Source organism: Channa argus, chromosome 16 (genome assembly GCF_033026475.1).
Source record: "Channa argus isolate prfri chromosome 16, Channa argus male v1.0, whole genome shotgun sequence".
NCBI classification, from domain to species: Eukaryota; Metazoa; Chordata; class Actinopteri; order Anabantiformes; family Channidae; genus Channa; species Channa argus.
This window is the reverse complement of record NC_090212.1, coordinates 8,154,264-8,178,124: the sequence shown is the minus strand read 5'-3', so window position 1 is coordinate 8,178,124 and position 23,861 is coordinate 8,154,264. Positions and strand designations below refer to the sequence as shown.

At 38.3% G+C, this 23,861-nt stretch overlaps 3 protein-coding genes across 7 annotated transcripts in view; 1 reads left to right on the top strand and 2 right to left on the bottom strand.

Annotated features, from left to right (window-relative positions):
• Positions 1-165: 165 nt before the first annotated feature.
• On the bottom strand, positions 166-2,168 carry LOC137101206 (interferon alpha-inducible protein 27-like protein 2A). The gene is made up of 4 exons (XM_067479308.1): positions 2,050-2,168; positions 1,906-1,935; positions 643-804; positions 166-359 (listed from the first exon to the last, which is right to left on the bottom strand). The coding sequence occupies exons 1-4, from the start codon at positions 2,057-2,059 to the stop codon at positions 265-267; spliced, it is 297 nt and encodes a 98-aa protein (XP_067335409.1). The 5' UTR covers positions 2,060-2,168; the 3' UTR covers positions 166-264.
• A 926-nt stretch (positions 2,169-3,094) lies between these two features.
• On the top strand, positions 3,095-6,966 carry LOC137101204 (galectin-8-like). The gene is made up of 8 exons (XM_067479302.1): positions 3,095-3,372; positions 3,604-3,692; positions 4,255-4,465; positions 4,568-4,687; positions 4,780-4,806; positions 5,298-5,386; positions 5,570-5,735; positions 5,854-6,966. The coding sequence occupies exons 1-8, from the start codon at positions 3,307-3,309 to the stop codon at positions 6,001-6,003; spliced, it is 918 nt and encodes a 305-aa protein (XP_067335403.1). The 5' UTR covers positions 3,095-3,306; the 3' UTR covers positions 6,004-6,966.
• A 308-nt stretch (positions 6,967-7,274) lies between these two features.
• The window catches only part of LOC137101203 (palmitoyltransferase ZDHHC14-like), a 38,693-nt gene continuing 22,106 nt past the window's right edge, over positions 7,275-23,861 (bottom strand). For 3 of the 5 annotated variants that reach the window (XM_067479297.1, XM_067479300.1, XM_067479299.1), the window contains exons 4-10: positions 19,899-20,051; positions 18,025-18,162; positions 16,508-16,556; positions 14,553-14,655; positions 14,138-14,247; positions 12,278-12,383; positions 7,275-8,401 (exon numbers count right to left, since the gene is read on the bottom strand). In XM_067479297.1, coding sequence (XP_067335398.1) covers positions 7,931-8,401; positions 12,278-12,383; positions 14,138-14,247; positions 14,553-14,655; positions 16,508-16,556; positions 18,025-18,162; positions 19,899-20,051 — 1,130 coding nt within the window. In that variant the 3' untranslated portion in view covers positions 7,275-7,930. Of the gene's footprint in view, positions 8,402-8,984; positions 9,008-12,277; positions 12,384-14,137; positions 14,248-14,552; positions 14,656-16,507; positions 16,557-18,024; positions 18,163-19,898; positions 20,052-23,861 lie in introns of all 5 variants that reach the window. The other 2 variants (XM_067479301.1, XM_067479298.1) reach the window with 2 other exon arrangements.

The window sequence follows — 23,861 nt, the reverse complement described above, 5'->3', positions numbered from 1 at the left end:
GGTTGATGCATAGCTTTAGCTATAAGTCACTCACAGTGATTCATTAAATCATGCAGTCACTCACTGTCAGTTCTTGCTCTGTGATGGAGGCATCTTCAATTCCAAACTGGGAATCTCAGCACTTACAAATGGAAACATTTACAGATAAGACGTTGGACCATGAGGTTGCAGAGCTTAAACACATTTATTGCTGTAAGTGAACACAGATTGCAACTGTTTTCCTCCTTTGCTCAAGCCAAAACAATTTTACTTCATCTTGTTCATTCATAATTTTCTGCTGAAGACACGAGCCAGCCATCCCACTGCTCCTCCAACCCCGGCCACACCTGCAGTGGCAGCTCCTGACAGACCAGCTGCACCTGTAGTGACATTACACACATTTGGTGATTCTCTCAGACTTCTGTCCTTATAACAAACTAGTATTAATAAATTCTAGTTAAACACTGTATGTTGTTAAAGAAAAAACAAACTGTACACATAAGCTAATATATCTCTGCCAGACACTGGGACAGTATTTAATGTCAATATTTTTGCATTTCAGAAAGATAATATAAATTACATGTCCCATGATTAATCTTGGATTATTGTTCCAGTAAAATCATCTCAACATGAACACACAACAGTTAAAAGTAGCTGAAATACCTGCTGACTGTAAAACAGCAACCACACTCCCTGCTGCTACTCCTCCTCCATTAGCAATTGCAGCAGCTGACATCATTTTAGCAGCGATGGAGCCTGCTGCTATACCAGCTGAGGTGAAACCTACAGCCCCCAGAGCAACAGGAGCCAGGGCCACAGTACCTACTGCACATGGACGAGTAGCAAAAAAAAATTAGAGACCTTTTCTTGATCTGATAATTATGAATTATTCTCATAATTATGAGAATATTTCAGAACTTGGAATAATCACATTTTTAATTGTCTTCAGTATCATAGTAGTTCAGTGACAGTTTTCAGTGCTTCCAACACTGAAGTAAAACAGAAGTGTCGACAGATAATTTATAAATAGGCTATAAACTGAGACTCACTTTAGGTTTTAATGCCCACGGTGTGACTCTCCGGCACATGACAACATGATACATTCAGTTTTCCTGGGAAATCTGTGAAATTTCTTAATAATTAATGTGACATTTTTCAAAATATTATTTAAAAAAAACAAAGTACATACATTGATAATTAAAATCATATTCGGTAAGCATTTAAATCGACTAAATAAAATGGAGAATTAAGAATTGATTAGGATATCCTAAACCATGATGTCATTATCGTCTGAATTAGCGACAAATGAATAACCACTATAACGTTTCTACACATCTTGATCTCCTGATCTTGAGAAATTATTAAACATTAAATATTAAAAGTGTTCACTCGTAAGAAGAGAAACAGGAAGTGTTGTGTTGCCATGGATACAGAAACTTGCAGTATGGGTTTCAACTTGGCCTGTTTTTTAGCTCATATGTTTTACAATTAGCAACATTAAATATGCCGAATTGGTTATTAACGGTTCATTTTCGCTTTTCATTTTTCATTTTCACTGATTTCCTCGTGTCAATGAAGGAAACTTGAAAACGAGATGATTCTCAGGGAAGTTCTGAAGCGTAGCTTTGAAATTCCTGCCTCAGAAGAAACATACAGCGTCATATGCGGCAAATAGAACCTCGCTTCTTAGACTATTTGTTGGCAATTTGGAAACGTAAGTCCAATTATCTATCGACATTTCCCTTTTACTTTTGGAAGTATTGAAAACTGTCGCTTAACTACTGTTATGCTAAAGATATCTTAAAAACCCGTCTCTATTACATTATTCTGAAACAGGTTCTGAAACGTTGTCATAAGATCATATGAGATAATGCGTCTATAGATACTTATTCATTTGTATCCATTACTGCCTCATGAAGGCGTTACCTGCTCCTGTCACAACAGCGGCTGCTGTTGCTGAAACACAAGACAAAAATAAAATGAATGTTCAGAGTCATCTGGCTGATTGAAAGATAATCACAAGGCCCAAAACATTAGTAAGCATGAGTAAATTGCAGTAAATGTACTTACTAATTTTCATTTTTTATCCGAGTCAGATGGGCAAAGCTTCTTGAGGAATGAAACAATGTTCAAAGATGGCGACAGAGAGTCACTTCCTCCGTCAGACCAATGACGACGTGGAGCTGAACAGGAAAAGAAACTCAACTAAACCTTAAAAGATAGGAAATAAGTATGAATGGCTCTTTATAAAAACCTAACTGTGACGACAAATATATGTACCTACTGTTAATTATATTAGGGTTTATGGCAATACAAACAAGAAGCAGCTGTTCTATCATTCACCTATTAAACTTTTTGCATTTGATATACTAAAGTATTTTTTGTTTTAATATGAACTGGAATTTTAACAAAATATATCAGGTGAAGCATGGTACTGGTGTACTACACCACACATCGATCGAAATTAAATAGCCTATTTTTTCCTGAATTACATGTATTTGACAGCTTAAGTCACCAGTAACTAAACATATTTTTTTTCTAAACAGAAAATAGAACCAAAGAGTAAATGATGATAAGTTATTACGAATTAAAAAGCTGTCAGCACATAAACTGTTAAATTTGCTCCATATCCACACCTTTCCATTCCATAACAAATCGTTAGAAACAGAGATATTCCCCACTTTTAATTAATTTCTAGAGATATTTTTCTTTCCCCCCCTTGAACCTTTTTACTCCTAATTTCTATTTAATCTTTTATATTGCTGCTAAGTAAAGTGATTTTAGAATCGAAGAAATGAGTGATGGTTTATCAAATTCAATCTGCAGAAATTTGAAGTCGTTCTCCCCTGGAATCTGCACATGAAATACATTTAACAATTACACAGAACAAGGCCAGAACATGGTGCATTTCTTTAGTAACCTCATTTATGAGACACGTGGTACAGATGTGGAGATTTTCATGTTTATGTGATCAACACCTTCACATTCAATAGTGTTTAATGCTTAGTACTTCAACCTGAGGAAATAATTAGGAATGATGCTTCAACTTGTGTATTTGTACTTTTCGGCACAATAGTCACATTTGTGAGCAGGATTCGTGGCTGTTAAGGGGTTAATCAGAACATCTCTCTAACGTTGTCTTTGTTGGTAAAATAAGGGAGAGCCGGGACTGCAGCTCTGTGTTGTTCGACAGGCCTGATCACATGCCGGGATTTACGCATGCGCACGGCTCTGATGGTGAGAAGATGCCCACTGCCATCGTCCGTGTGTAGCACTGGAAAGCTGCAAACCGGGTCTGTTTAACACAAATAAACATAGCACATCTGCATGTTGTGGTCTGACACGAGAAGCCTGATGTCTGTGGCAAATGCGAAACACACTGTCCGGAATCCGGTAAGAGATTTATCTCTCTATCTACATCAGTCCTGCGATGCAATCGTGCAATGATCAATAAACATCGCATAGCTTAAAATACAGCTAAAACCCGTGTGTCAGTTTGTCTCTGTTGTCTGTGTCTGTGCACTGTTTGCACTCTCGATGTAAACTAATCAGAAGCACCAGACGTCATTCAAGCAGCAACTCTGTTCAGGTGTCCTGTGCTTTAACGTCAACTGTCCGTCTCAGGTGATCCCATACACAGGGCCCATACCTGGAGGCCTGCACCCAGGGGAGATTATCATCATTCAGGGCACTGTGCTCCCAGATGCTGACAGGTGAGATCTAACAAAATGAAATAAAATACCTGAAGGGGACAGGTCAAGGATTTAATTACTTATTAAATCCTTATTTAATGTTTTGATACAGAACCTTCCAAACACTGTCACTTATATCTTTTTAAACAACCCAGCAGCCCTTTCATATTGGTTTTTGCTACACATTTTCTGCTAAAACCGACACATGGGCTTCTGTAAATGTCATGAAATGTCATGAAATGTATTCAGCATAACTCTTAAAAGAAACAGATGTAATATTAATCATAACTAAATCATATATCATCATCACAATTTATAGTTGCGCTAACTCTCTGCATTAGACCCCCCCCCCAACTTTAGTCATGGTAAACACACAAGTATAATTAAGAATGTACTACATCTAAGCATAAACTAAAATAATCAATTGGAACCTGAAAGTTCCTACTTGTACAACCATTCCTTAAACGTTCTCCTTAAGTGTTCTCCAGTGGTGCAAATTCGTGTGGTGCAGTCAATCATGTTCCATCATTGTAATCCTGGAATGTTTGGTGCTACAGGGCCTCAGCATGTGCCTGTTCTGTAGGTTTCAGATCGACCTGTCAAGTGGCTGCAGCACCAAGCCGCGCTCTGACATCGCCCTCCACCTCAGCCCTCGCTTCAAAGGTTCGCCCTGTGTGATTTGTAACTCCCTGCTGCACGAGAGCTGGGGTAAAGAGGAGACACTCCATCAGCTGCCCTACAAACGAGGAGCCCCCTTTGAGACCATCATCCTGGTGAATGAAGACGTCTTTAAGGTCAGTGAGCCCATTTTGATAAACATGTGTAGCAGGAATTAATAAACATACCACCTAAATAAAGGGAAAATTGTGTTTTAAAAGAATTGTCTTCACCCACAGGTTGCAGTGAATGGTTCTCACTTGCTGGAATACAAGCACAGAATCGAACTAAACAGGGTCGACACATTTTCTATTTCTGGGAAAGTCAGGGTGCATGATATTGGCTACATCCCAAACTCAGTAAGTACATTCCCATTACCCATATTCCTTCTTTTTCACAAAAGCGTGCTTCTTTTTAATCATTTCTAAATATGGATTTTTCTTTCTTGCAGGCAATATATTCAGAATCAGGTGACCTGGTGAGTTTTTCCTTTTGCGTCATCTACAAAAACTCTCTGTGCCTAAATGTACCCAGTATCTTGTGATTCCACTGAAAGTGGATCGGGCTTAGTAAATGATTCCTTTGTTTGTGCACAGCAGACTGTTCATTTCAGCAGCCTGGTTTATTAAAACATTTCTCTCAATATTGTGATAATATTGTGGTTACTGAAGCAATTCCTGCAATCTGGGACCTTCATAGCCCAGCAGGTCAGCAAACATGAGCCTTAAGACAATTAGACAGGTTATACAGTACACACTATACATTCACTCCTGCACACACATTTTCACACCACGTCACTGCATACGCTTAAAAAACATGCATATGTTTTATATGATACCCTGGGCATTTTAGTTTGTTTTTATGGACCAAATGCTCAATCTAAAATGAAAATAATAATTGAAGCCCTGTTGAGACTATTATATTGGCAATTAGTAGTAAAATGTGTCAAGAGTTTTATTTTGATTTCAGAGCCTCCCTTACAGAGGCAGTATACTTAAAGGTCTGACACCAGGACAGCACATTACTATCAAAGGACAGGTCAGCATGTACCCTCACAGGTAAAGTGATACATTTACCTCAAAAAGACAAAGAGCAATCTGCATGTATGAGGCTCTTTTTTTAATTAATTAATTTAAATTCAAAGATTTGAATTATCTTTCCCTCTGGATACTGATGGGATCACAATGGACAGAACATTTCCTTTCTCAATATTGTTTAACTTTCATCTGTGTTTCTTCCAGTTTCACTGTGAACTTGCGCAACAGCAGGACAGAGAACATCGCTCTCCACCTGAATCCCCGCATGAAGTCAGGTGCCTTTATCAGAAACTCATACCTGAGCGAGTCCTGGGGTCAGGAGGAGCGGGAGCTGCCTTTCTTTCCCTTCTCACAGGGGGAGTATTTTGAGGTAGGAATCACCTGCAGCATCACCTAAGTAGAATTACAAGCTGAGCATTAATTCTTTCTTTTGACGTTAGTGTTTTCTGTAATGATCGGCATTATTCTGATGTTTTGCCTTTTTTCAGCTTCTCATCCTCTGTCAGCCCCATCAGTTTAAGCTGGCAGTGAATGGCACACATTTGTTTGAGTTCAGACATCGGGTACAGGACCTGAGCAGCATTGACCAGCTGGAGATCATGGGAGACCTGGATCTTACTGATGTGAAACTTTGGTGACCCAGGACCGCTCAGACCTCCATGGAAGCCAGCATTATAACCACTGTATTGTTTTGTTGTCTGTGCTAAATAGCTTAGCCACAATGACCCAGTTGAGGGATGCTCAACTTGACAAACCCTATACTGACATCAGGCAGGGTAAATTTTGCAGCAACCACCGGTCACTGGTTATAAGCTAGTCTAGCATGTCTAGTGAGAAAGGACCCTGAAAAGGCCCTAACATGGACTCAACGATACATCATCCCAGCCCTGAGTCAAGGACTGATGCATGAGATTTGGCTGTTCTGGTGTGTCAGGCTATGAGCCACCACAACTGTTTACAGCTACAAGTTAGGTTTGCTTTAGTTAATGTCTCTTAGTGCACTGTATACTTAAAATTTGAAATGTGTAAGTTAACTTAAACTTCACACTTAAATAATAAATAATTAAATACTGGCTAAATATAACATAAGAGATCAGCGAATGCAAACAATTAATTTGAAGGACATGGCAGACAAAGACTAATTTACTGCAAAGTTATAGCAAATAGCCTCCTATCAATAATAGAGGTTATGCTCTAGAATTGCTGGTCAATTGATCAGATTTATCTGCTATTTTATTACATGATCAGTAATTTTACATAACTTGTAATCCTCAGAATGACAGCATCCCATCAATTTCTCAAGTAATGCTGCAGTAGATCTCAAGCACAGTGCAGCACATGGTCATAATTAAATTTACAGTAAATTTTGCCAAACTAACATGACATGTTGGAATTGTTATACAAGCTACAGATTACAGTAGAAATTCTGCATCTGTGAATGTCTTATCCTACTGCTTTCCTACCCAGTGCTGCAATGATTGATCTGTGAAGAGATATTGCCAACCTTTTTTTTGTTTTTGCATTTTCTCTTGCAATTTATATGAAAAACAAATCTTCCCTCTGTCAAATTATTTCATAACAAATAAATGTAATCAATTATTTTTGTAGCCAGCTTTTGATTTAGTTAGACTTACTAAGCAATAGTAAACTATACTTGACTAACATTTTTGTTCTGAGATTAAAAAACTGGACTCTCAATAGTAGTTTTCCCTCTTAACCACAAGGTGGCAGAAGAGCATTAAATGTATACTACCATTGCTACTCAGTGCACAGCTCTTTCCCCTGCCATTTAATGTTTATGTCTAATCACAACAGACTTCAAGTCCCAACATGGACTTCAAAGGAAATGTTATCGCCACATGAGCACATATTATGCCCAGTAATGCTTAATAATAAAAATAGAGTCTGGTAAAAAGCTGGTGTTTTATTAATATCCACAGGAAATATAATTTGTAAGAGTTGTAATAACCATGGTACAGTACAACAGTCTCTTTTATTTTTTAACATAGAAAAAGCAAAATGATATGCAGCATGACATCAACCATTGCACTGCTGAGAATGTTCCAAGAAAAAAAAAAAAGTCACCCTCCAATCAGCAACAGAAATTAAGTAAAAAAAAACCTGTCAGTCCTGTGATCCACTGACATTCAGCCCATTGACCAAAACTGTCATGTACTGTTAAAACATGTTCTTTGTTTTTTTGTTTTTTTGCTTGAAACTGCTAACAGACATACACCAGTTTGAAAAACTCCTCTGTCCAGTCTTTAGGAGCTAGTGGATTCCCTTGAAGTAAAAAAAAAAACAATAAATCACAGGCCACCACACCATGACCATCTCTCCCAAATCCAGGGAAAACTGTTTGGCAAGACATTGGTTGAGGACAGCTGGTTTCAGTTCAGTTATATTCCACATGGGTTCTAGCAGCTGGATTAAAGCAAACCCCAGCCCTTTTCAGTTCTCAAGTCCTGCTGAGGAGAAGACACTAAATTCACAAGACTGATTCAGCCATTGGGGTGCATGTTTTTAGGAGAGAGAAGGTGCAAGGAGGGAGTGTATATCCTATTGTCAGACAGAGCTAAGCTTTACCAGTCCTCTGACAGAGTCCTCATGTAGAGAGTCTTGGCTGGCTGGATTGTAAAATCCAGCCTGTATGGTGTGGCTATGACCCAGGGGGCTGCCACAGGGTAGCATGCCTGGCGGCGAGGGCACTTCCTCTGGGGTAAGGAAGTGGTGGTGCGCCACTGGCTCCTTGATTGGGTGGCTGTGATTGTGTGTGTGGCTGTGCCCATGGATTGGCAGCATATCCGTGGGTTCATGGCAGCTGAGGCTGGTGGTGGACGTCGGAGGGGTGGGCTGGCCGAGGGGGAGTGAGGTGCATGGGCCACCCAGTGTGAGGGATGTTCGGCCGGGTAGAGAACCTCCGTTTTCAGGGGAGGCAGTCAAGATGACTGGCTCGCTGCTCTGCTGCTGTAGGAGAGGGGTGGTGGCAGCCTGCAAAACGAATTTGGTGCTCTGAATGCACTGGTCTTGGTCACACTGAGAGATAGCAGCAGGAAAAGTAGGAGATGTGCAGAGAAAGAGAAAGATAGAGAAAACGCCAGAGGTGAAGGATGGAAATGGAAAGCAAACAACAGATGTGTTGAATTAGATAGGGGAGGAGGCGATAGATAGATCATAGGATAAGGGAGGGAAAAAAAAGATGTTAGTACCAGTTAGAATGCAGAGCCACACAAAGAAACAGATCGCCCCAGCAAAATCAAATCTAAGTCAATAGACGGAGTTGCAAAGACAGGACTATGAAGTCACTGCCTCATGGCTATTGATCTTCACTGCCTTTATTTAAAGGGAAAAATCCCGCGTTCAAACTGGCGCAGAGGAACTGGGTTAGGACACAAGTCATCAATACTATATATTAGTTACAGTGAGATTAGCTTTAACCCCATTAGCTCCTTATCACCAATGAGCAATCACATATTAGAGACCAGTTACAGAGGAAAGATCACAAGTTGTGCAGAGGTAACAGAAATTTTAAAAAGCCAAACAAACAGGAAAGGTACTCTGATGCCCCCATTCTGTCCCTTTTCAAATTCAAAACAAAGATATGTCCTGGACATCTCACCTTTCTGTCTCAATCTCATTGACCTAAAAGGAGCAGATTACAGATGTGCTTTAACACAAGGTCAGCTACCTTTGACTGAAGAAAATACCTGATTCCAAATATTATGAACCCTTTTATCAGCTGCACATATCAACTGCTCTCAACTTATCACCTTTATGAGCCTGCTGTAAAGACTACTGAAGGCTATTGCACTAAAATGACACAGAAACCTTGTTCACAGGCCACATTAGCACACAGCTACATCATCATTATCACTGAGCTGGACAGGACATAAAATTATGCTTGTTCTTACTTTCTGGCCCACTTGTTGTTATAAACTGTTAGAGCTGGACTGACTCAGCCCTGTCCATCCTCCACAGCACACACACACACCTCGTACTGTACAAGGATCAATATGTACACAGACTAAGCTTTGTTAGCAAATACCAAGTGCAGCTAGCAAGAATGTCTTTGTTTTGGTTTGCTATCAGATATAGCAGTGATGACACATCAAGCACAAAAGATTTTTCTCTTCATGTAAATGTGGGCTTTTGTTCTACATTTACATTTTATACTTTTCCCAGACCTCGACTTTCTGACTAAACCGAACACAGTAATGACATATATACATTAGAGAATTATAGTGGTACATAGTCATTTTTAAAGTAGTGGGTCTACAAACAACATATATTGTCTTTGGAGACAAAATGTATTTTCTGTAGATTTGAAATGATGAGTCAAGAGAAAAAACTAACCAAAAAAACAAAAACAAAGCATTCCCTTCTGCAACCTTCCATGAATATCTTGAAGGTTGGCAGTGTGAACAAAAGTGATTCGAGCCACTAAGATTGACCCTTCTGCTCTGGGAAAATGCAATTTTGGCTATTTAAAATAATTCACAGTAAAAACATCAATCCTGCTTTACAGTCATTTTGTGCAAGATTTTCCGAATTTCCATTTTAACAAAGGGAACCTACAGCTACCAGCCAGCCACAGGTTAATTCCATAATGGCAACATTATAAAGAGAATACACATGAACTTGCACAAATAAAAGTAAAGTTTACTAAACCTGAGACCCTTTATGGTCCATCTTTGAGTTAGAAGATTACAGCTAAGACGATAGTCTTATTCCTCACTACCTAGAAGACAGGTGGTAATAGCCCAACTGGTCTCAAAACAAAAACAGGAAACTACTACATTTGCGTACATGGTTTGATCATTAACATTAAAGTCTTACTCTAAAAGCTCTATTTGACTGTATCAAGTGGTTAGTGGAGCAAAGATAAATTCTGCATGAGTTGAACTCCATCAGCCAGCAGCTGATACTGAAAACATGGCCATAGGTTGTCAGTCCTTCATTATTCTGTGCAAATATTAACAAGGAAAATGTGGTTGATCAAGCAGAACTTTTGTATGCATATGTTGTAATTTTTACAAGGTTGGTGCAAGCTGTGTTTTACAAAGATAACAATTAGCTAAAATTATACCAAGAACTATTTACAATCAAGATTAATGATGGTCACAGCACTGAGAAATTCTGTTAATAAATCTTTAAGGAACACATTTTTCCAGAATTGTGACCCAGGTACTTCCTCTTCATCATAGCGGCGTAATGTCAGAAATCTCAAGAGATAAACCGAACTATTAACAAATCCCAGAGATTTTATATTATTGATGTGTCATGTGACATCATATCACACACAGTTACCATAGCAACTGCTTACAAGGCCTCTACACACCAGGCAACTGTTTAAGCTGCATCACAGATGCATTCCCTCACAAAGAAACAGGGGTTTCATTACCTGAATGCAAATTCAACCTCAGTGCACTAAAAAAAAAAGAAAATGGGCAGGCTTCGTGTGTGACATCCACCAGTCACAAATTTATATCAAATATAAATGTGTACTTTGTATACTTGGCGATACACATCTCTACATCACATCTCCTCAAATTACAGATCAGGGGGAAAACAGTCATCAAGTACAGTGCAAAATCCATTATTTTCACATTCTGCCAAATCATAAAGCTGACCAAATGACTGGTAAACTAGTTTTTTGAAAGACAAAAATAAGTGTAAATTAAATTGATTAATAATAGTCTTTTCAAGAACATCAGTTAAGTAAGATGTAAACACCTGTCCCACTGTACTGCATTTTCCATTCTTTAACAATACAATACCAGAAATGACAAAATTCTAATTGACAAAACACATGAATCAAGTATAATGCACTTCCTTTCATTTTACATAACAACTACTTTTTCCATCTCTCTCTCACATGAGTGTGCACGTACTTATGAAGTAAACAGACAAAACTGATGGGAGGCTTATACTCCTCGTGGTTGGAACCATTTAATAAACCACAGTGAATATTCCTATTGTTTACATAAAATGTGTGGCATAGCCACATTGACTTTTAATGGCAAACAAAGATGTTTGAAGTAATGAAGTGAATTGCATCAGCAGACATTTGACAAATGGGGAGATGATAAGAAAATAAAAAGGTCACTTCTGATGTTTTCCCATTGTGGGATGTTACAGAATTTAATAAATGGATACTAAGCGCAGAGCTAACTGTAGTAGACAACGCTAGCTGCTAACTGTAACTACAACAGAAAAAAAGAAAACACATGTTTCTGTATGTGCTAACACCCCATTGATGATAACTACTCAACACATTCATGAAATGACCACAGATGATATTCATATTCAACATCTTAATGAGAATGAGAATGAACAAGATGTGGTTGAGTTTGGGACAAAGGGAGGGCACCAGTGTAAGATGTTTTGTACAGTAGCTGCGTATGAATAGGCCTTAATCTGGCATGCAAAGTGTGAGGTAAACAGCTAAAGTGGACAACAGAAGATGTGTTGCTTCTATGCTATTCTCTTGCAGACAGCCACTCTGCAATACTCTGCAGAACATATCTGTTTATGAACTAACAATGTGAGCTTACACCAAATAGCCCTAATTCATTAGTATTATCTCTGACTTCTGCTACGGTGATCTCACTCAGATCAGCATGATGACAAAACATGTGAACAAAGCCCTTAATCACATCAATGTCTGGGTGTCTAGAATGGATCCCAATGTATTGCAGCCAACAAACTAAAGACTGGTTAATTTAAAGGACTCAAAATGTCTCTTCAAAAAACAGAGAAAGGCTCCCTTTAATCAGTCACTTAATCAAGTTAAATGCCCACTCAGTCTATTTATTAGTCCATGTAAACAGACTGAGCACTATAACCATCATTTTTCTTCTATAAACATTTGAACCAGATACTTGAGAAAAGGCAGTCAGGTCAGTGTCTCACCATGTGGCTCTGTTGAGACTGTGTGGCCCCATACATAGTGATGCCATTGGTTGGTGAGGTCAGCTGTGGTGTGTCTGATGGGATAAAGCCCCTTCTGTCAATGAGACTAGTAAAGAAAAGCAAAAACAAACAAACAAAAAATGTTTGTGAGCATTCATTCACAAATATTACACAGCAAATGACATTTACTAACAGATCAAATACAGCTGAAGTACGTAACCAGCTAAATAGTTTTGAACACTTAAATTTTAAATTTACAAAAAAAGCGGACAGTTTGACAAACTGCAACACCATCCAATATCAACACTCATGTTGAGTGAATATTACTCTAAGTGGAAAAGCTTAGCATAATGAAAATGACCTTGTGTATCAGTGGTATCACACTGTTAAGGGTTTTGTGCTGCAGTATATGTTGTCCGGGAGCCTCATTTTTCAAGTCTTAAATATGGAGAGGTTACAGTGTGAGCAAACACTCATTCTTCCACTAACAAACAAAAACAAATAAAATCACAACTTGGTGCTAAATCTGCCGAGGTCCTGCAGCTGAGGGAATCACTGATTCTGTCTCATCATTAATGCAGCAGAACTGTTGACACAGCTGCTCAGACAACCTTCTGCATTCTTCATATGCATACTCACAAGTATGTGGTACTGGACCATATATAGTGCCAGTGGCTATTTTGTTTTAAACCAAAGACAAGTTGATGTGACACAGAGCAGTCTCTACCACAAACCGTACACAGAGCCAGATGAGGTGTTAAACAGTGGGAGTAGGGTAATCATTTAACCAAAAGTGTGCTGAAGTCCATTGGGACTGAATTCAGGTAGAAATGGTTTTCTAGAAACTCCAGGAACCTACAGCTGCACCTTGCTGGTAATATATATACTGCAAATGTGGTTAGAATGAAACAAGCATACAAACACATACATTGGGAAATGTGAGTCAAGGTCTCAGCAGGGAATGAAACACAAGAAGCTTTAGTTTCTGTGTCTGCCTTGCATACTCTGAGGCTGAGGTGAAACATTCCTTTATTACTGGTGGATCCAGCTGTGCGCTTGCCTGTGGACAGACAGAGACACACACACATGCCCAGATGGCAGCCACCTGTGCTCTGAGAACTCTCCTTTACCACCCACTGAAGTCATTACTGGTGACTTATGGCTTGTGATGGCCCCAGAATAGTAGTGCCAAATACAGTGAGGAAAGTCTCTAAGAGTCTTCGTTACTGATGTGCATCAATGGATACACTTGGTAACTAGAGAAGGCACAGTATGCATATGCTAAAATGGAGACTGTGATAAGAGCAGATAGTATGCATCTCTGCCCTGTAGAAACTTTAACGTTTTTTTGAAACACTATAAAAGAAGGGGAAAAAATAGTTTAACTCAGAAATCACAAACTACAGCTATAGAGATGGGTAATGAGAATCACTGTGAGAGAAGCTGGGCAAGAATGTACAATGTGTACTTGTATTTATAGTGATATGGGCATGAGAATGTGGCTGTAATGGTTTGCCATAATTTTTGTTAAATCACATAAACAGCATGTTCATGCGTAAAACGAAAAGGATCCAGCTAACTTTGATCTTGGATTTGGTTAAAATGGGCTTGAAATCTTTTCCACTCTTTCAGCATGTTAGGAGCTATGTGAAGAAAAAGGCTGCAGGCAGGCTCATTTCAAAACAGCTCCTCACATCAAAAATAGTCTAGAGTAACAGTTCTCTTTCAACCTCTTCTCTGAACAATGGTAAATGTGAAAAATTTGTCAGAGTGAATGATAGGGCTTTTGGGTCTGCACTAGATATCTGGGAATGCGTCAATCACCTCATATAAACACTCATGCACAATCACACGTCATACCTCGGTGGCAAGGGTCCACACAGGGCTGCACAGCAGTTGGTGAATATATTGCCGTAGCTGTAGGGGTTATAGTTGTCCTTCCCTCTTTTAGAAGACCATGAACCTTTTATCTGAATGAGACCACAAATAATCATCATTCACAGATTAAGAGGGAGGCTTATATTTGTATTTAACCTGCAATTATGGGTGTATATATTTTATTAACGACAAAAATGAAAAAACAAAAACAAAATTACATTAGAAAGATAATTAAAAGCCTTGTTACTTCTAGTAAAAAGAATGGAATACACAATAAATTATATAGCGTGTTAAGCAATTATAAAATGTTTTTATAATGTATGTCTCAGTTTTTTAATTGTGCACATTATATTGTATTTTATCTGGATTTTTTATAATTCTTCGTGTTTGTACTCACGTCTTCATTGGTGGTCTGGTTGGAGCTGATCAGATACGTATGGAACCCTGAGAGCCCCACTATGGACCAGACCGAAAAGAAACAGACCACCACCTCCAGCACAGTGAGACAATTTTGTCAAGGATTAACTAACTACTACAGTTTGGATTTAATCCATTCTTGCATTTAGTGAAACAGATCACAATGCGAAAACACACACTTCACAGACCCATATGGAGCCAGCATGAACAGCACCAGCGCTGTTCCTGACAGCTAGCATATTGACCTACAGCCTGGGGACTGTCCTTCTCTTGCCAATAGTTCCTAGTTACCAGTTCATTTGGCTGGGACTGCAGAACACTGCCCATTTTCTCTGCTCCACATGAGGCACACCACACACATACCTAACATAAAATTTCATTTTTTTGTAAAAATGAAACAATGTGATGAATATCCTATTCATAAAACAAGATCTACAAATCGTTTGTGGCCGTATTGCAGGAATAGACTATTTGGTAGGTCATTATAATAGTACATCCTCAAAGACCATGAGTCAGTCTGTTAAAATGTCCAGTGAAATTTAACTATGACCTCATTCACCCCTTTTCTCCCTTAATCTCCCTCTTCTTTTTTCCTCATCCGAATCTCTCCATTCTTAGTGAGGACAAAACATGTCATCATTCACCTAGTACAAAGGACTGCTCCGATACTATCGACTGCAATTCCCCTCTATTAAAGCCCTGTAGGACACAGGCAGTTATCAGCTTGCGTTGGCACACATTTCTCTGCCAGAGAAACAGTTATTGTGCTCAGCTATGGAGGGAAGGGCAGAGAGAGAGAGACAGAGAGAGAGAGGGACTTACACAGAGAGAGGCAGTGAGACAGAGAGAGAGAGAGACAGAGAAAGAGAGGGACTTACACAGAGAGAGACAGTGAGACAGAGAGAGAGAGAGAGACAGAGACAGAGAGAGAGGGGGACAGAGAGAGAGACAGAGGGAGAGAGGGACACAGAGAGAGAGATAGAGAGAGAGGGGGACGCAGAGAGAGAGAGACAAAGAGAGAGAGAGAGAGAGAGAGATAGAGAGAGAGAGAGACATTGTCATAGCCTTGTGCTCTCAACTTGATTTGCAGCTCAGAAATAGGGTTAGGTATTTTTCTGTTTGGACTGGTTTGAGTAATGAGTGAAGAAGACAAAATATTCTGAAGAAATAACATTTGTTTTCAAAAAATTTAAGCTGCAATAATTATTAAAAAGGTTTACTGTGATTAATTTTGTTTAAAACGCATAATAACATTTATGCTCAGCTACTTCTTCCAAACCTATGAAGACATTACATTTAAATTATTGTGTCAAAGGACTGCTTCCTACCTTAGCTCATGAACTTACTACTAAAAGGTTGTAACCTCAGTTTACTACTGAGGCTAAATGATATGACACTAACCTTTATTGTACAAACACTTAAACATAAAACACTTCACTTTCTTTAATTTACTATAGTCCCCCACTGAGTGGCGTTGAGAAAGTAAGCTGTCTTACTTAAGATGTCACACACACTTGTCATGTATCACACAGACAAACATATATTATCTCATTTGCACAACATCTTGCAAAAGAAAGGGTGACAAGTTATAGCCAGATACATCTAAGAACTGAATTGACAGACAATGGAGCTAGCTTGTATGCAGTGTTTGCCAATAAAACACGGCTAACCAGATGCATACTAGTCAGGCAAGTATCATGACTGACTGGATGGAAAGGCATGCCATGCAAATTAATTTTGATCCACAGAATAACCCCCAAGGGTCTTATATTGTGCACGTCTGTCTGTGTGAATATGAGAGTAAATAAGGGTATGGAATGTGATTAAAAAACTACCGTGAGACAGCCACTGTATTTAGAGAAAAACAGGGACAGATAGGAGCAAAGATTAGTAATTCACAAGTTTTTTTAAAGTCCAGTTTCAGTGAAAGGATATCTGGCAGGACTATCTTTAAGTGCGCTGAGGAACCCATCTTGATGGGAGCCTGTGAACAGAGAAACAATTTCCATTAGACCCCTACACAATGGTGTTCGTCATTAAATATACACTTTCTCACACACATTGGAATTTAACACTCCTCACACGAGTGCTTGTTTCAGATTTTAGATACTACACACTTTAGAATCATTACCTGCTGCTGACCCTGTGTCAACAAGTTGAACTCAGATGAGCAAAGTGCAACCACTTGAACTGGTATTGTAATTTCCAAGTGTAAAGAGTAGCAGGACACAGCTAGTAGAAAGACCAAATCAGGGACAAACCGTAGGGGACAGCTAGGGGGCATAATTTTATGTCCTGATAACAATATATGTCAGCAACATTACCACACAAGGTCGATTACTTATTACAATTTGGGCTCAATACTTAAACAAAAAGGTACTTACTAATATTTGATCTCTTGGAACCTTTGTGCAAATTTTGAGTTAACTGTGTCACAACACTCCCACCCTAAACATTGTCAGTAGCTCCCAACAGCTGTTCAGCAGCTAAAGCTTTTTTGCAGGGTAATGTTGACTATGAAAAGAAATGAAAGTTTCTGCTATATTTACACACATAAGCATACCCTCAGAATTGTAACTTTTTCTTAGAAGGATGCAGAAGTAAATGAAATATTCTCTCCTCTGTGTGTGTTGGTGTACTGCTGCACCTACATTGTGCCAAGAATAAAAAAACGAAAACTTAGCCTTATACTGTCAAAATGGTCAAAAAGAATGTGATTTGTAATACAATGAAATAAACGATGGAGTATTAAATAAAACAATACTTTTTCTATCATCACATGATCTCTATCATCAGCCAGGCTGACCGGTTACTCTACCGTTCACCTGCTGTGCAAAATGCTAGCAAGTTCAGACAGTGCACAGATCTATTCATGTTAAATTACTGTTTCCAGACTAAATGAAACATTATCATTAAAAGATAATTTTGGTGCCTTAAATTTGTGCATGAGGGATGTAAAAAATTTTGACTTGAAGCCTTGTATAGCAGGTTTTATTTTAGTGTACTGTGTCTTTTCCCTGAACTTACAATATGAACAGATGTTAAGACATGGTGATATTCTAACTTGGCCTGAGAAAAATGTAAAAAGTTATTCAGACTGATGTGCCTTTTATCCAAATTTGACAGCACTTACACAACATAGCATGGTTACAATAAAAAAAAAGTATTAATTGGCTCTAAATATTTCCGCCATATTATCTTGGCTTATATTTCCCCCCCCCCAGTGCAATACTGATCCACTGGCTGTAACACACAGACACTGATGATGAGCCCAACAGTCCACTGCTTGCTCCCAGCTGGAAAGATGGTAACAAGCCAGAATGCTGCAGCTTTTCACAACACCCACTTACAACCTGCTGGCTTGAAACACACCAAGAATACAGCCAGGAGGAGTGTGTATCTATTCTGTGCCGGAGAACACAAGTGCTTTTTCTCACCCCCCAGCTACTTACGTAAAATGATGTGTGTGATGACGAAGGCGAAGATGAAGATGGTGAGGAAGGAGAGCGAGAGGATGAACATGTAGAAGAAACGGTAGTTCCTCCTTCCCACACAGTTCCCCACCCAAGGACAGTGGTGGTCGAAACGATCTGCATGGACATGGAGAGACAGTTTGATTGAGAACAAAAACAGTTTATTTTGGGTATAAGGACACACACCTGGGAGTTTTTTCCTTTTATCCTGCCACACAGCAGACTTTGAAGTCGTTATGCACATGGGCATATAAAAAATACATGTAAGAAAATTGGTTCGCTATACTTCACTTTTGATGATGAAATTATGTTTCTAAAGGAGATATCTAGGATGTTTTATGTCAAACAAAGAAAAATGAGTTTCTTATTTAGAACATGTCTGGAGAAAAATAACTGCTCCTGTAGTCATGGCATAATAATATATACATTTTCACACAGTAAAAACTGGCTTATTATAGAAATCCTCTAAACAAGTTACAGGCTACAACATGAGTTTGTATCTGAATGCCAATCTCAGTCAATCACCTGGTTAGAGAAGAGTATGTTATGCAATAAGTAGCTCAACATTGAACAGTTGGACATGTGCATTCCAAGTTTTAGTGAAGGTCAACTTTTTGTGAGTTTTTCTTCTGCACTGGATAGGATTTTGAACATTAATCAGAAAAAATAACCTCTGATGCTTTATTATGAACACTGGACTGGGAGTTCGGGGGCCTTTTGGGATAGGGATTCATGCTGGGTGGAGACCCAAAGCTTTGGAAGCAGGCTGAAAAGAAATTCTTACGAAAGAGGTCATACTTGTTCAAACTGACATTTATCACTTGAGTTCATCACTACCGCCCATTTGCAGTATGGACAGTTCAACTATATGGCTGTTTCTCATTCTTCACACCATCTGGCCCACAGTTATGATCCAAACAAGTTTTTAAACGCTGTGTCCACAGCTGGTCTGACAGAGCCATTAAAACGACCAGTAAGGGTGCTGGTTTGAGCGACCATGTTCTTGAGCAAAAAGCTTAATAAAAGTGAGAAACATACGGTCCAGTTTGTAATCTCAGAATTGGTTTTAAATGTATACATAATGCACATTTTTGTATAATCATACATATCCTGGTTGTGAAAATGACTACTCCCTTCTTTTTGTTCTGCTGCCAGCCTGCCTTCATTCTTGCCAGCGTACATCTGCCACATCTGACTCCTACCTCTTCAGCTTTTTTACTTTTGTTTACCAAGTTCCTTATCTTTGTCTCTCTTTCCAGTCGGCTCCAGTTGTGACAAGGAAATAGACATTTAAAGATTGAGTTGTCTTTGTTGGCTGAAAAGCTTAAAAAACAGAAAGACATGCAGGTCTCTGTATCTCTGTCTCTAAATTTTAGTAATTGCCAAACTGCTGTTTGCTTTGGCTTCAGTGAGAGAGAAAAACAGGTACCAAAATTAAAAGGAGCACTGAGGGTCAAAGGACAGAGGGTGCAGAGTGTAAAAACCACTGATACAAAGTTCACTTCTGACATTACCTAAGTTTGCTTTTATGAGTGCTAAACAAAAAAGTGGACTTGACTTGTATAGTCCTTTTAAGTCTGCATTACAAACTCAACATTTAGTTTGCCTTGACTTCTCACATATAGATGAATATTTGCAAAGTCAGATGAAACATGTCATTATTATATTATAGTAGATCACACTACTACATTAATCATTTCTATACTGACCTCTTATAAATAAAGTCGATCAATTATAACATCAAACCACAAACAGAATGGATGTTGACTTTTAATATTAATACCTCAGAATAATTTGGTAGAATTAGTATAAACATAGAAACTCACATCCAGAAAAAGATAATTTTCACTCACCAACACAGTTATCACACAAACTGCAGTGGGAGGCACGTGGTGGTCTGAAGATCTTGCAGGTAAAGCAGTACTTCAGTTTTACTGTCTGGCCATTGATGACCACCTCCTTGGTCCTGGGAGGAGGCCTGTAGCCTGTACTGCCATTAGCCACATCTAGGGAAGATCAGATAGAGTAAAACAAAACATATACATCAGAGTTAAAGACTGCTAAAACATTGATGATGAGATTTCACTCAGATGCTGACTCCCACACACACAGTACTATTCCACATGGCATTGATGATAAGAACGCAATCCTTTAATTCACAAATCTCTAGATGGGATGTAAAGCACACCTAGAGAGTAGACTGCAATAATAGCTAGGAAGAAAGTCTACAATAGAAATTAAACATAATTATATATAAATACTTAAATAAAATAAATATAAATATAAAACAACAAAAAATGTTTCAAATTAGACAGTTTACTTTCTGTACTTTACAGCCCAGCGAATGCATTTTACTCTTTATTACCTGTAGCAGTTTTCACTTTCACAAACATAACTTAATCTTTACAATCTGCATGGGCAATTCATCCTAAACATTGCCAATTAACACACTGTGTAAAGGCTACTAACAGATAGAAAACGTACATCAGTGATGAAGATAAATAAATGGCATATTGGCTTTAAACTTAAAAATATTATATTAATTCTCAAATCTTTGTTTGTTTGGCACTAGGAAAGACACATAAATCTGATTTTTCTTTTCAAGATAATCCAGTAGTATTTATGAGATTTTACTCTTTAGGAACATTATGTTCAGATTGATGTAATTTGTCTAGAGAGATGTGTGCATCTCAACAAGGCCATAGGAAAGTGAGAACTTTACTAATGTAATGATATGTTTAGCTTGGATAAAGGTACATATCATGATAGCAGTGGCTTTAAGGGCCTCATTATTTTTAATTAGCCTCATCATTTTTGCACAAACTGGACATATTCTGGTGCTGTGTGTCAAACTTGCCAACTAGCACTAACCGGTTCTTATTGAATAACAAAGTCAGCAGTCACAGTGCCTACAATTGCAACTTAATTCAAGTAATGTTAACAGCATGAAATTCTGCATGCACTTAACACCCCAATTCTTAGACTAACAAAAAAAAAAAAAAAAAAAAGCGAAGCAGCAGTGATGACAGGCTAAATGGTAGAGATGAGAGCAATTCAAGCCATAAAAGGTAGAGCCTGTATCATATTATTGCTCTTGCACTAACCCTCATGGAACATGATAAAAAAAGGGGTAGTGTGAGTAGGAAGATCATTTTAAAATCATTTACACAGAAGCCTGTAGCATTGCTAACAGCGTGGTATGTGACTAAGTGGGGGGTGGGGGGCTTGTGTGGGTGTTTTTAACAATTCTAAAGGAGAGCAGAGGAAATGCAGCCAGTGAGTTCTGTTCTACTGAATACATCACTATTGTGATCAATGGCTGCAGAGTGCTCTCCTCTCTACTTCAGACTCTTTCCCTCTGCCCTCTCAGCAGACTTCGCAGAGGGAGATCATGAATAGGATGGGGAGCTTGTGAACAATTCACAATTCAGCTACCATAGGAGAAGTCCCATTATTTAGGTAATCACAGTGTAGTTTAATGTGCAGTAATAGTGCTTCCTGTCAGGTGAAGAAAAGACCTCTGACAACTAACTGTAGGCTTCTATTGAAGAATTAGAGAATATCTCTCTATAAAACTAATACGATCTCAAATAATGAGTTTGTCACATTGTACAGAGTAATTAGAAGCATCCAAGAGGCAAAAATATTCAGCCTACTACCTCTAATATAGATATAATAAAATTATAATAACTATTTTATTTTACCAATTACCAAACTATAACTTGCATCTTATTTGACCTAACAAACACTGTATTATAAATTAAATTACAACAGTTATGTTAATTGTTGACATTTGTTTTGTCTATTTATGGACTTCTAAGTTGGAATAGCAGACTTTTACCTTTCTGATGACCTGAATTAATGTAGCACAGGGGAAGCTACAAGTTTCAGTGAATCTACTATTTAACAGCAATCGTAAGTATGTGAATTGTGCCCAAACTAGCATCTACTTATTCTCCAAAAATGTATTTTAATTTAGAAGTTACAGTGGGCAGCACAGACTGGTTAGTTCTCACAGTTAAGGGTCATGTTTTTTTTCCCCTGTCCTCCCTGTTCCTGTGTGGGTTTTCATATATAATATATTTTAACTATGCGTGTACTTAAAAAAAACAACAACAACAACAACATAATACACTAGTAAAAAGCTAAATTCAAGTTTTGTTTAAAAATTGTTAGTTGATGTATTATTATGATGTATGTACAGACAACATAAACAATAGCCTGCTTACAGCCCAGTCTAAATTTGTGGATCTAAACTCAAGTATTTCCATACAGTGTAAATCAATTGTAGTCACACCTTAAGTACACTTCAACCAACACATTAACATTTACTCCCCCTGTACACAGATGCCTGCAGTAAAGAAGCAGGTGAGCGCTTGAGTGAAAGCAGTTTTGTTAAGAACAAAGCCATTTGTATACCTAGCCCAGTGGTGGCCAGAGCTGCGCCTTAAATTGTTGTGTAGTAGAATATTCCTCTCAGTGCAGGACTAAGAAGGCAGAAAATAAGACCAGGTTCAATTAAGTAATGTACCAGAAAACATATATACACATTTAAACATTTGTTTCTGTGAGAACATTCATTGCGTTGTATTTCCTAGCCCCTTATGGATAATCTCAACCCTAACATTTACCTGAAATCCAGTCAGCTCTTTGAAGCTGTAAGGACTGGCCAAAGTCTCTAAACTCTAAACTGGTCCTAACAATATATAGCCATGCAAGTGTACATGCACACACACGCACGAATCCCCTTATACACTAAGTTAAATAAGGGTTCAATGTCAGCCAAACTGTGTGAAGTACAAAGGGAAAGTAATTGCTGTCCTACTGTGTGTGGAGGACAGAAATCTTGTGCTTTTACCTTCATAACTAATGGTTGCTAATATACAGAAGAATTAAACTCTGCTTGACTGCTAACATGTATAATAAAGCTAGAGAGTTCTGTAACGCAGCATTGTCAAGGTCTTTAGAGGTTTTTAGTGAAACACATATTCTATGGAATTTTTTATCCATTTTGTTCAACCATAACATTAAACTGCATGTAGTGATGTTCGGTGGATGCCTTTAACATTATTCAGTCTTTAAAACGAGTACAAAAAGTACATTAATAAAAAAGTGAAGTTCCGAAGGATATTTAAATGCTTTATGTTTCTTTTCATTTTTTCAGCAAAAATGTATCAGGTCCTCAGAAACTTCAAGAGGTTGCCAACTTGGATTTGGCTTTAAAGGCCAGCTCTCAGACTCTCACATTATCATAGTGCCCCAACAAATCCTAAATAAGTAAGCCTTGAATCCATCCTTCAAAAAAAGGAAGTCTTTTATAGGAAAACATTTTCTACAATTCATACAGTACTGTATGTTGGATAAGCTGCTACTGTCAATTCATCGCACATCTAACCTTATATACACTTATTGCTAACCCAGCAATTAACTATAGACATTTTTTGATATCCTTGTGAGAGAGAGATCACGTTGCAGCCAAGTGACAGGGAAGGGGGATAAGAAATGCAACAAAGGGAAGATATACACAGCTGAGGCACGATGGAAAATTGTCTAATTTAAAAAAATCTGTGGTAGAAACTGACTTATTAGACTTCTACGATGCGCTTTGAATTTTTATTTCGCCCCATTACTGATCTGTCGGCAGCTTTTTGTTACACACATGCACAGTTGGAAAAAGTTGATTAAAAACCCAGTTATGCATATACATAGCAAAGAAATGACTGAAATCTTCCTGGGAGAACTAGGTTTTCCTAATTCCCTACCTGATTGCAGAAACCAGCTTTCTTGTTAATGTGAAAGTTAAGAAATCAACTTAC